The sequence below is a fragment of the Hemitrygon akajei genome, chromosome 5 (assembly GCF_048418815.1).
Source record: "Hemitrygon akajei chromosome 5, sHemAka1.3, whole genome shotgun sequence".
Taxonomy (NCBI): Eukaryota; Metazoa; Chordata; class Chondrichthyes; order Myliobatiformes; family Dasyatidae; genus Hemitrygon; species Hemitrygon akajei.
The window spans coordinates 53,491,343-53,503,617 of record NC_133128.1 but is presented as its reverse complement, the minus strand read 5'-3'; the positions used below and the strand labels follow the sequence as shown (position 1 = coordinate 53,503,617).

At 42.5% G+C, this 12,275-nt stretch overlaps 1 protein-coding gene across 5 annotated transcripts in view; it reads left to right on the top strand.

Annotated features, from left to right (window-relative positions):
• epha6 (eph receptor A6) overlaps window positions 1-12,275 on the top strand; it is a 691,207-nt gene that overhangs the window by 656,997 nt on the left and 21,935 nt on the right. For all 5 annotated transcript variants that reach the window (XM_073045584.1, XM_073045587.1, XM_073045586.1 and 2 more), the window contains one exon: window positions 10,912-11,061. In XM_073045584.1, coding sequence (XP_072901685.1) covers window positions 10,912-11,061 — 150 coding nt within the window. The remainder of the gene's footprint in view (window positions 1-10,911; window positions 11,062-12,275) is intronic.

Genomic DNA, 12,275 nt, shown 5'->3' with positions numbered 1-12,275 from the left:
ATGTTCAATAGTCTTATGACAATGGGATAGAAACTGGCCTTGAACCTGGTGCTGTGTGCTTTCAGGCATTTTTAAAAAATTTCTGCCCAATAGGAAGGGCAAATCTGGAAGGCCTTTAAAGTTTAATAAGCTGAGAAGTTTCACACATAACATGCTGTAGGAACTCAGCAGGTCAGGCAGCATCTATGGAAATGAATAAACAGTCACCGTTTTGGCCCTCATCAGGACTGGAAAGGAAGGGGAAAGATGCCAGCAGAAGGTAGGGGAGGGGAAAGAGAAGAAGGCTAGGCTATCTATCTCCTTCCTGTACTCTGATAGGTGAAGCCAGGTGCATGGGGGAGAGGGAAAGAAGTAAGAAGCTGGGAGGTGAAAAGTGGAGAAGGTAAAGTGGAGAAGAAGGCATCTGCTAGGGAAGGAAAGTGCATCATAGGATAAAGATAAGCAGGAGGGACACCATGGAGAGGTGATAAGCAGGTGAAGAGAAAAGGTAATAGAGCAGCCAAAGTGTGGAAATGAAGAAGAACGAAGGAGGAGGTAGGAGAAAAATTACTGGAAGCTGGAGAAATTGATCTTCATGCCATCAGATTTGAGGCTACCTAGATGGAATATCAGGTGTTGCTCCTCCTGAGAGTGGCCTCATCATGGCTGAAGAGAAGGCCTTGGCCATGCCATCAGGTTGGAGGCTATCTATCACCTCCCAGCTTCTTAATCATCCCCATCCCCACCCACCTGCCTTCACCTATCTCCTTCGAGCTTGTACTCCTTATTCTTATTTTCTTCTTCTTCTTCTTCTTCTTCTTCTTCTTCTTCTTCTTCTTCTTCTTCTTCTTCTTCTTCTTCTTCTTCTTCTTCTTCTTCTTCTTCTTCTGCTTCTTCTTCTTCTTCTTCTTCTTATTATTATTATTATTATTATTCCACATTCTTATTTTGTCATCTTCTGTCTCTTCCTTTCCAGTTCTGATGAAAGGTCTTGGCCCAAAGAGTGTCTGTTTAACCAACCAACACACACAAAATGCTGGAACTCAGCAGGCCAGGCAGCATCTATGGAAAAGAGTTAACCGTTGATGTTTCAGGCCGAGACCCTTCATCAGGACTGGAAAAAAAAAGATGAGAAGTCAGAGGAAGAAGGTGGGGCGAGGGAGGAAGAAGTACAGGGTAGTAGGTGATGGGTGAAACCGTAGGAGAGGTAAGGGTACAGTAAAGGGCTGAGAAGCTGATAGGTGAAAGAGATAAAGGGCTGGAGAAGGGGAATCTGTTAGGAGAGGGTAGAAGACCATGCAAGAAAGGAAAGGGGGTGGGGGGAGCACCAGAGGGAGTTGATGTGCAGGTAAGGAGATGGGGTGAGAGAGGGAAATGGGAATGGGGTGCAATTACCGGAAGTTCGATGTTCAAGTATCGGAAGGTGGGGACACCTGATGTGGTGACGGGAGGATGGGGTGAGGGCAGACGTGCGCAAAATGGAAGAGGTGTGGATGAAACACCATTGATGGTGGAGGAAGAAAGCCCCATAATTTGAAGAAGGAAGACATTTCATTAGTTGTGGAATGAAAAGCCTTATCCGGAGAGCATATACTGTGAAGACAGAGGAACTGAGAGAAGTGGATAGCATTTTTACAAGTGACAGGGTGGAAAGAGGTATAGTCCAGGTAGCTGTGAGAATCAGTGAGTTTGTAAAAGGTATCAGTAGATAAACTGTCTCCAGAAATAGACAGAGCGAGATCAAGAAAGGGAATGGAGGTGTCAGAAATGGACCAGGTAAATTTAAGGGTATCTGTTTATTCATTTCCGTAGATGCTGACAGACCTGCTGAGTCCCCTCCAGTATTTGGTGTGGTTGCTCTGGATTTCCAGCATCTGCAGAATCTGTTGTGTTTATGTGGGGAATGTCCAAAGTAGGTGGGAAGTTTGATTATGTTGGCTGCTTTACTAAGGCAGTGAGAAATGTAGACAGTATTCATGGAGGGGAAGCTAGTTTCTGTGATGTGCTGAGCTGCATCCAGAACTCTCTGCAGTTCTTAGTCAACTTAGACAGGCCAGATGCCACACAAAGCCTATACTCCCTGAGTATAGGCAGAGACTGAAGACTACAGCACCAGTAGTGAGGACCAAGAAGGTATGGACAAGGGAAACACAGGAGCACTCACAGGACTGCTTTGAATCAATGATCTGGACCGTATTCAAGGATTCATCTTCGAATCTGGGTGAGTATGATGCGGTTGTTACCAACTTCATTAAAACCTATGTGGATGAGTGTGTGCCTACAAAAACTTGCTGTACATTCCCAAATCAAAAGCCGTGGATAAAGCAGGAGGTACATTGTCTGCTGAAGGCTAGATCTGTGGCATTCAAAGCTGGCTACCCAGGTCTGTACCAGGAAACCAGGCATGTTTTGTGGAGGGCTACTTCAAGGGCGAAGAGACAATTTCAAATGAGGTTGGAGGTGACATCAAATGTACGACAACTCTGGCAGGGTTTGCAGGACACTACTTTCTACAAAGCAAAACCCAATAGCATGAATGGCAGCGATGTTTCACTACCAGATGAACTCAACGCCTTCAATGCCAGCTTCAAAAGGGAGAATATAACTACAGCTGTGAAGATCTTCACTGCACCCAGTGACCCTGTGATCTCTGCCTCAGAGGCCGATGTTAGGCTGTCTTTAAAGAGGTTGAACCCTCAGAAGGTGGAAAGCCCCAACAAAGTATTTGATAAGGCAATGGAAACTTGCGCCAACCAATTGGCAGGAGTATTCAAGGACATTTTCAACCTCGCAATGCTATGGACAGAAGTTCCCACTTGCTTCAAAAAGGCAACAATATACCAGTGCCTAAGAAGAATAATGTGAGCTGCCTTAATGACTATCACCCAGTAGCACTCACATCAACAGTGAGGAAATGCTTTGAGAGGTTGGTCATGACTAGACTGAGCTCCTGCCTTAGCAAGGAATTGGACCCACCGTATTTTGCCTATCACCACAATAGGTCAACGGCAGACGCAATCTCAATGGCTCTTCACATGGCCTTAGACCACCTGGACAATACAAACACCTATGTCAGGATGCTGTTCATCGATTATAGTTCATTTAACACCATCATTTCCACAATCCTGATTGAAAAATTACAGAACCTGGGCTTCTGTACCTCCCTCTGTGATTGGATCCTCAACTTCCTAACTGGAAGACCACAATCTGTGTGGATTGGTGATGATATCTCCTCCTCGCTGACGATCAACACTGGTGCACCTCAGGGGTATGTGCTTAGCCCACTGCTCTACTTTCTCTATACCCATGATTGTGTGGCTAAGCATAGCACAAATGCCATCTATAAGTTTGCTGATGATACAACCATTGTTGGTAGAATCTCAGAGGGAGGCGAGAGGGCGTACGGGAGCAAGATTACCAACTAGTGGAGTGGTGTTGCAGCAACATCCTTACACTCAACGTCCGTAAGATGAAAGAGCTGATTGTGGACTTCAGGAAGGATAAGACAAAGGAGCACATACCAATCCTCATAGAGGGATCAGAAATGGAGAGATTGAGCAGTTTCAAGTTCCTGGGTATCAAGATCTCTGAGGATCTAACCTGGTCACAACATATTGATGCAGTTATAAAGAAGGCAAGACAGTGACTGTACTTCATTAGAAGTTTGAAGAGATTTGGTATATCAACAAAAACACTCAAAAACTTCTATAGATGTACCATGGAGAGCATTCTGACAGGCTGAGTCCTTGTCTGGTGTGGGGGTGGGGGGGGGGGGGCTACTGCACAGGACCAAAAGAAGCTGTTGTGGATCATAAATTTAGTCGGCTCCATCTTGGGTTCTAGGCTACGAAGTACCCAGGCCATCTTTAAGGAGCAGTGACTCAGAAAGGCAGCATCCATTGTTAAGGACCCCCAGCACCCAGGGCATGCCCTTTTCTCATTATTACCATTTGGTAAGACGTACAGAAGCCTGAAGGCACACACTCAGCAATTCAGGAACAGCTTCTTCCCTTCTGCCATCTGATTCCTAAGTGGGCATTGAACCCATGACCACCACCTCACTTTTTCCAATATATATTATTTCTGATTTTGCACTATTTTTAATCTCCGATATATATATACTGTAATTGATTTATTTATTCTTCCTCTTCTATATTATGTACTGCATTGAACTGCTGCTGCCGTTAACAAATTTCATGTCACGTGCTGATGATAATAAACCTGATTCTGATTCTGATACTGATTCTGAAAGCAGTGATACATCTGGATAAAATGCACATGATAAAAAATTAGTAAGGGTCAAATGGGACATGCCAAATTTTTTTAGCATCCTGAGGAAGCAGAGGCTGGGAGGTGTTTCTTGGCTACATCATTGGACCAGGACAGACTCTTGGTGACATTCACTCTTCAAAACTTGAAGCTTTCAAACTTCTTGACCCACTGATGCAAATAGGTGTGTGTACTGCACCCCCTTTCTGATGTCAATGGCCAGCTCTTTTGTTCTGATGACATTGAAGGGAATATTGTTGACGTGACATGCCACTAGGTTATCTATCTCCTTCCTGTACTCTGATTCTTTGTTATTTGAGGTGCAGACTGCTACAGTGGAATCATCTGCAAACTTGTAGATGAAGTTAAAGACAGACAGACAGACATACTTTATTGATCCCAAAGGAAGTTGGGTTTCGTTACAGTCGCACCAACCAAGAATGGTGTAGAAATATAGCAATATAAAACCATAAATAATAATAAGTAAATTATGCCAAGTGGAAATAAGTCCAGGACCAGCCTATTGGCTCAGGGTGTCTGACACTCTGAGGGAGGAGTTGTAAAGTTTGATGGCCACAGGCAGCAATGACTTTCTATGACACTCAGTGTTGCATCTCAGTGGAATGAGTCTCTGGCTGAACGTACTCCTGTGCCTAACCAGTACATTATGGAGTGGGTGGGAGACATTGTCCAAGATGGCGTGCAACTTGGACAGCATCCTCTTTTCAGACACCACCGTCAGAGAGTCCATTTCCAACCCCACAACATCACTGGCCTTACGAATGAGTTTGTTGATTCTGTTGGTGTCTGCTACCCTCAGCCTGCTGCCCCAGCACACAACAGCAAACATGATAGCACTGGCCACCACAGACTCGTAGAACATCCTCAGCATCGTCCGGCAGATGTTAAAGGGCCTCAGTCTCCTCAGGAAGTAGAGACGGCTCTGACCCTTCTTGTAAACAGCCTCAGTGTTCTTTGACCAGTCCAGTTTATTGTCAATTCATGTCCCCAGGTATTTGTAATCCTCCACCATGTCCACACTGACCCCTTGGATGGAAACAGGGGTCACCGATGCCTTAGCCCTCCTCAGGTCCACCACCAGCTACTTAGTCTTTTTCACATTAAGCAGCAGATGATTCTGCTCGCACCATGTGACAAAGTTTCCCACCTTAGCCCTATACTCTGCCTCATCTTCCTTGCTGATGCATCCAACTATGGCAGAGTCATCAGAAAACTTCTGAAGATGGCAAGACTCTGTGCAGTAGTTGAAGTCCGAGGTGTAGATGGTGAAGAGAAAGGGAGACAGGACAGTCCCCTGTGGAGCTCCAGTGCTACTGACCACTCTGTCTGACACACAGTGTTACAAGCGCACGTACTGGTAATCAATAATCCATGACACCAGGGAAGCATCCACCTGCATCACTGTCAGCTTCTCACCCAGCAGAGCAGGGTGGATGGTGTTGAACGCACTGGAGAAGTCAAAAAACATGACCCTCACAGTGCTCGCCAGCTTGTCCAGGTGGGTGTAGACATGGTTCAGCAGGTAGACGATGGCATCCTCAACTTCTAGTCGGGGCTAGTAGGCAAACTGGAGGGGGTCTAAGTGTGGCCTAACCATAGGCTGGAGCTGCTCTAGAACAAGTCTCTCCAAGGTCTTCATGATGTGGGAGGTCAATGCCACCGGTCTGTAGTCATTGGAGCCACTGGGGCGTGGCATCTTCGGTACAGGGACAAGGCAGCACAGGAACCCTATGGAGACTCAGGCTCAGGTTGAAGACCTGAATAGGTCTTCAGGTTGAAAGCTGAATAGTGCCCTGCAGCTGTGAATATATAGTGAGTAGAGTAGGGGTTGGGGCTCCAGTGTTGAGAATAATTGAGGCTGAGGTTTTGGTGCCTGTCCCTACTGATTGTGTGGTCTGTTGGTCAGCATGTCAAGGATCCAATTGCAACGGGAAATGTTGAGTCCCACCTCTAGGAGTTTGGAGATGAGTTTGCTTGGAATTATGGTATTAAAGACAAGAGCTGTAGTCAAACAATAACTTCACATAGGTAACTCAATTATCTAGATTCTCCAGAGATGAATTATAGATGGCATCCACTGTGGATGTGTTTTGGTGGCAGGCAAATTGCAGTGGATCGGTTTTGTCAGGGAGGCTGGAGTTCACCAGACTCTCAAAGCAATTCATGATTGTGAATGTCCAAGCTACCGGCCAGTAATCATTAAGGCACATTACCTTATTTGTAAACACGAGGAAGTCTGTAGTTGCTGGAGATCCAAAGCACCACACACAAAATGCTGGAGGAACTAACTCAGCAGGTCAGGCCGCGTCTATGATAATGAATAAACAGTTGACGTTTTGGGCCAAGGCATTTCTTCAGGACTGAAAAGGAAGGGGAACATGCCAGAATAAAAAGTTGGTGATGGGGAGGGGAAGGAGGCTAGCTAGAAGGTGATAGGTGAAGCCAGGAGGGTGGGAAAGGTAAAGGGCTGGAGGTAAAGGAATCTGGTTGGAGGGAAGAGTGGACCATAGAAGAAAGTGAAGGAGGAGAGGACCCAGGGGAAGTGATGGACAGGTAAGAAAAGGTCAAAGGCCAAAGTGGGGAAAAGAAGAAGGAGGGGGGCAGAATTTTTTTTAACTGGAAGGAGAAATTGATATTCATGCCATTAAGTTGGAGGCTACCTAAGTGGAATATAAACTGTGGCTCCACCACCCTGAGATGGCCTTATCTTAGCAGAAGAGAAGGCAATAGACCAACATGTCAGAACGGGAATGGGAATCGGAATTAAAATGTTTGGACACCGGGAAGTTCCGCATTTGGCAGATGGAGTGGAGATGCTCGACAAAGCGGTACCCCAATTTATGATGAGCCTCACCAATGTAGAAGAGGGTGCATCAGGAGCACCGGACACAATAGACGACCCCAGCAGATTCACAGGTCAGGTGTTGCCTCACCTGGAAGGACTGTGTGGAGCCGAGGGAGGAGGTGAATGGGCCGTGTAGCATTTAGGGCACTTGCTGAGATAAGTGCCAGGAGCAAGCTTAATGGGGAGGGACAAATGGACAAGGGAATCGCAGAGGGAGTGATCTCTGCAGAAAATGGAGGGGAGGGGAGGTAAAGATAAGTTTAGTGGTAGGATCCCTTTGGAGGTGGTGGAAGTTGCGAAGGATAATGTGTCACCTTAATTGTCTTAGGTACAGGACAATGGTGGTCTTTTTAAAGCAAATCAGAACCTGAGATTGAAGTAGGAAGAGGACAGAAATTTTTGCCAGTACCCTTGCCAGCTGATCTGTGGAGGACCTAAACTACCCGTTTTCTCCCACAGATGAAGGGTCACAACCTGAAATGACAGATGCTGCCTGATCTGCTGAGTTCTCCAGCAGCTCATTTTTTGATCCAGATTTGAGCATCTGCATCTTCTCACATGTTGTAAGAAGCCTCACCACAGTAAACAGTGGATCATTGTATAATTTCGTCTGAAGTACTCAATTTATGAAAATGAAATTGTGCTGCTGAAATGGAAACAATGGATGGAAATGATGTCTACAATTGCATCAGACACATCAAACTCTAGAGTTTTGGCTTCTCAGTTCTATTTTGATAATGTTTTTTGTCTAAAAATACCCCATTTTGTTTTAATCATGCTAATCTTTAAAATCTACCAGTTTGTTGCTTTGCTAACCCCTGTCTCTTCCACTATCCCTATATCTTCCCTATCACCACTGGTCAGTCACTAGATTTGGGTATATTCATCTCCCCTCACCACAAATTAGTGAGAGAACTATCAGCCTCTTGAATCCAATGGTCTAGAATTTTACTTATGTCATTTGGTACTTTTTTATTGCTTTTAAGCTCAGTGGAAGTATCTTTATTAATGTATAATAAAACTTTGTGTAGTAAATAAATTTTAACAAGCAAGGTAACTTTCTACTACTGCTAGGGAAAAATCTCTGCAAAAATACATTTTTTTTCTATTACACTTGATTATCTTTGCAGCCCTATGTGTTTATTAATTGTAATGAAATTATATTTTGGACCAACAGTTATTAATCACCTACTAAATTTATATCAGTAATTTTATATAAAATAAAGCTCAAAGTTGAATCACATCATAAATCTCATAAATTAAAAATACATAAACAAAATCAACAATAAGGCATTTATTGAAAATTACTTGGAAAGATATTGAGAATTTGCATAACCATTTCTTTTATTTGCACATCATTAGTGCTGCTAGATAAAGAAAGATTTGTTTCAGATATGTATTCTTTCCTAGGGTGAGAAAACTGGCATATGCAGCAGATTAGCAAGTGTTCCATTTCCAAAGTTCAGAATGTCTCGCTGAATACCTTTTCTATTGCCAATTTTTGTTGTTTTATTCCGGTAAAGAATATTCATGTGAACCAAGGTCTTCAATTAGAAACAGCAGCAACTGCTCCTCACTGTCCGTCAATTTTACAGTGTAATTGTTAGATTGTGGACCACCTGACAGAGTTTTATGCTTTGGATACTGTGCCTATCAACCACTCAAATGCTGTTAAATGGACCTTGTAAAGTGACCTCTCTCGTCTTCTCGAATGGTTTCCATTCTCACCATTCTCACTTATCTGAATCCAGCTCTGGTAGCACTTTGTGTTCCTGCTTATCTCCCTCCAGCAGCTGTCTCCCATCATCCTCTGACACTTTGTTCCATCTGTCATATTTTTTCTTTTTTCTCTCTCTCACTTTCTCAGCCTCTGTCCGTCATTCATCTGCCACAGTCTTTCAACAACACCCCTTTCACCTCCCCTACCTAGCACAACCTGTCTGCCATCTTACACCCTTCCTCAGTCCATCAATCACCTAGGAATCCTTCCTTGCCAGTCTCCTTCTCATCTCTATTTTGGCCGTCTCATCTTTCCTCTCTCAGACCTGATGCCAGGTTTTAACCCAAAACATTAAAGGTTTCCTTCCTCCCACAGGTGCTGCTCAACCCACAGAATTCCTTCAGCAGACTGTTTGTTGCTAATCAGAGACATTTTCTGTCCCATTTTTGTATCCCAAACATTTCAGTGTGTTTATTCTTTTTGAGCAGATCATGTTCAGATGGTTTGCATTGGAAGTCAGAAGGCTAAGGGCATTCTTCAAAGTTTTGTCCTGGAACTAAGCTCCATCGCCATTTACTAAGGAGTCAATTTAATCATTTTCTGGAAATTAAATGGAGAAAGAAAATATCAAAAGCATAGAACAAGTAGAGTAAGCAGACGGTAATACCTAAAATATAACAAGCATGGGAGTATTAAACTACGATACTCTTGTTTTCTTCTTTATAGAGTCATAGAATGCTACAGCTCAAAAACAAGCCCTTTGGCCCACCTAATCCATGCTGAACTATTAATCTGCCTCGTCCCATTGACCTGCACCTGGACCATAGCCCTCCATATCCCTCTTATACATGTACCTATCCAAATATCTCTTAAGTGTTAAAATCTAACCCAAATCCACCACTTCCTCCGGTAGCTCATTCCACATTCTCACCACCCTCCGGGTGAAGAAGTTCGCCCTTATGTTACTCTTAAACATTTCGTTTTTCACCCTTAACTCATGACCTCTAATTCTAGTCTCACCCAACCTCAGTGGAAAAAGCCTGTTGGCATTTACCCTACCTATACTCTTCATAATTTTGTATGCCTCTATCAAATCTCCCCTAATTCTCCAACACTCTAGAGAATAAAATGCTAACCTATTTAACCTTTCCCTATAACACAGGTCCTGAAGTCCTGGCAACAATCTTGTAAATTTTCTCTGCACTCTTTAAATGTTATTGATATTATTCCTGTAGGTAGGTGACCAGAACTGCACACAATCTCTAAACTGGGCTTCACCAACGTCTTATACAACTTCAACATCAACATCCCAACTCCTCTACTCAATACTTTTCCTAAAAGCTGTGTTTTCAGTGTACACTTACCGAAAATAATTCTGTGAACCAAGTGTCTTGGCCTGAAACTTCAGCTGCTAGCTTGCCCTCCATAGATGCTACCTGACTTGCTGAGTTTGTCTAACATTTTGTATGTATTACTTTTAATAAACCAGTTTACTATTGGTTACAAGAATGTAGGAAATGTAGGTGAGCAAAGAAATTTAGATGTCCAAATGCTGAAAGCACTATAAAGTAGTGAGCTAGCTTTTACAGAATTACAAAACACTGATTTTTACTGCTGGATTTTATATAATATCTTGAATATGAAGGAGCTAAGGTTTTCTGCACAGCTGTGTGCAAATACAGTTACATCTGGAGAAATACATTCATCTCTGGGCACTGTAGCCAAGGAAGAATACATAAACCCTGCGGGAAGTTCAGGACAGATTTGCCCAAGCTGAACTGTTTAAATATTGAAGAGCATTGCGTAGTTTGGGTTTGTTCACAAATATTACATTAATTAATGGCAGACCTGAGAAAATAAAATCCTTTTTTGTTCAGGTGATGAACTGAGGCAGTGAAACAAATGCATATTACAGATACTCAAATCTATTTTGTTGATGCTCCCCTGTGTTAGACTCAATTGAATTCTTGTCAAATGAAACAAAATGCAATATCTTTGGAGATGACCCAAATAATACCAGTGCAGTTGTTGGGAAAAAAAGAATAGAGATGAGGTCTTCTGTTTGCTTTCAATGCAGGTTACCAGAATCACCGGGTGAACTCCCAGAATTCTCTTTCTTTGTCTCAGTGAATGATTGGCTGGACTCAATCAAGATGGATCAATACAAGAACAATTTTATGGCTGCAGGCATCACCACTTTGGATTCTGTCACAAGGATGAGTATTGAGTAAGTGAAACATTAAGCTATGCACTTTTATTGTGTGACAAATCTCACCTAATAAGTACTAGCCATTACATCATTAACCCTTCATATGGTAGGTACAGATCTAAAATCTTTCAATTCGTTTTAGTCATTTGCCAAATACAACATCTGGGAGTCTGTTTTGAATTCATATTGATTAACTTATCAACATTTGACATTGTAGAAACCTTAAAATGAATAACTAGAAATCAAAGATTCAAACACGAGGAAATCTGCAGATGCTGGAAATTCAAACAACAACACACACAAAATGCTGGTAGAACACAGCAGGCTAGGCAGCATCTATAGGGAGAAGCACTGTCAATGTTTCAGACCGAGACCCTTCATCAGTCCTGACGAAGGGTCTCGGCCCGAAACGTCGACAGTGCTTCTCCCTATAGAATCAAAGATTCACCTGGGTTTCTTTTCCACTCTTCCCAAAAACTTAGGTAAAAAATCTTGGAGGAATAGTTATGGAAATGAAGAATCATCAATGAATCTGGTTTTTCTTAAAATAGCTCATAAACTAATATGGGATCACGGACATTATGTCTGAATTTTCCATGCGCCATACAGATGAATGTACAATAATCCCCTTATTATTTACCATTTCAACTTCATATCCATACATTTCCGCTTCCATGAGTGCTTATTATTTTCATTTGTACAAATGCCAAAATATCTCTAACTATTTGTAATTCTTAATAGAGGATTAGATTAAAATGCCAGACAAATTTCATGACACATGCCGGTGATAATAAACCAATTCTGATTCTAAACTCTAAAGCAGACTTAAGTTTGAAGAGATCAGAGCATTCTCAAAATGCAATTTTTTTCAACGTTCAAAGTAAATTTACTATCAAAGTACATGTACAGTGCCTATAAGTATTCACCCACCCCCCCCCCCCATAAGTTTTCAGGTTTTATTGTTTTACAGCATTGAATCGCAATGGATTTAATTTGGCTTTTTGACACTGATCAACAGGAAAAGTCTCTTTTGTGTCAAAGTGAAAACAGATCTCTACAAAGTGATCTAAATGAATTACAAATATAAAACACAAAATAATTTATTGCATAATTATTCACATCCATTTAATAGGACACACCATATCATCACTGGAGCAGCAAATCACTTAATTAGTTAAATAGAGATCTGTTTTTGGAGACCTGTGTGCACTCAAGGTGTTTTAACTGATTGT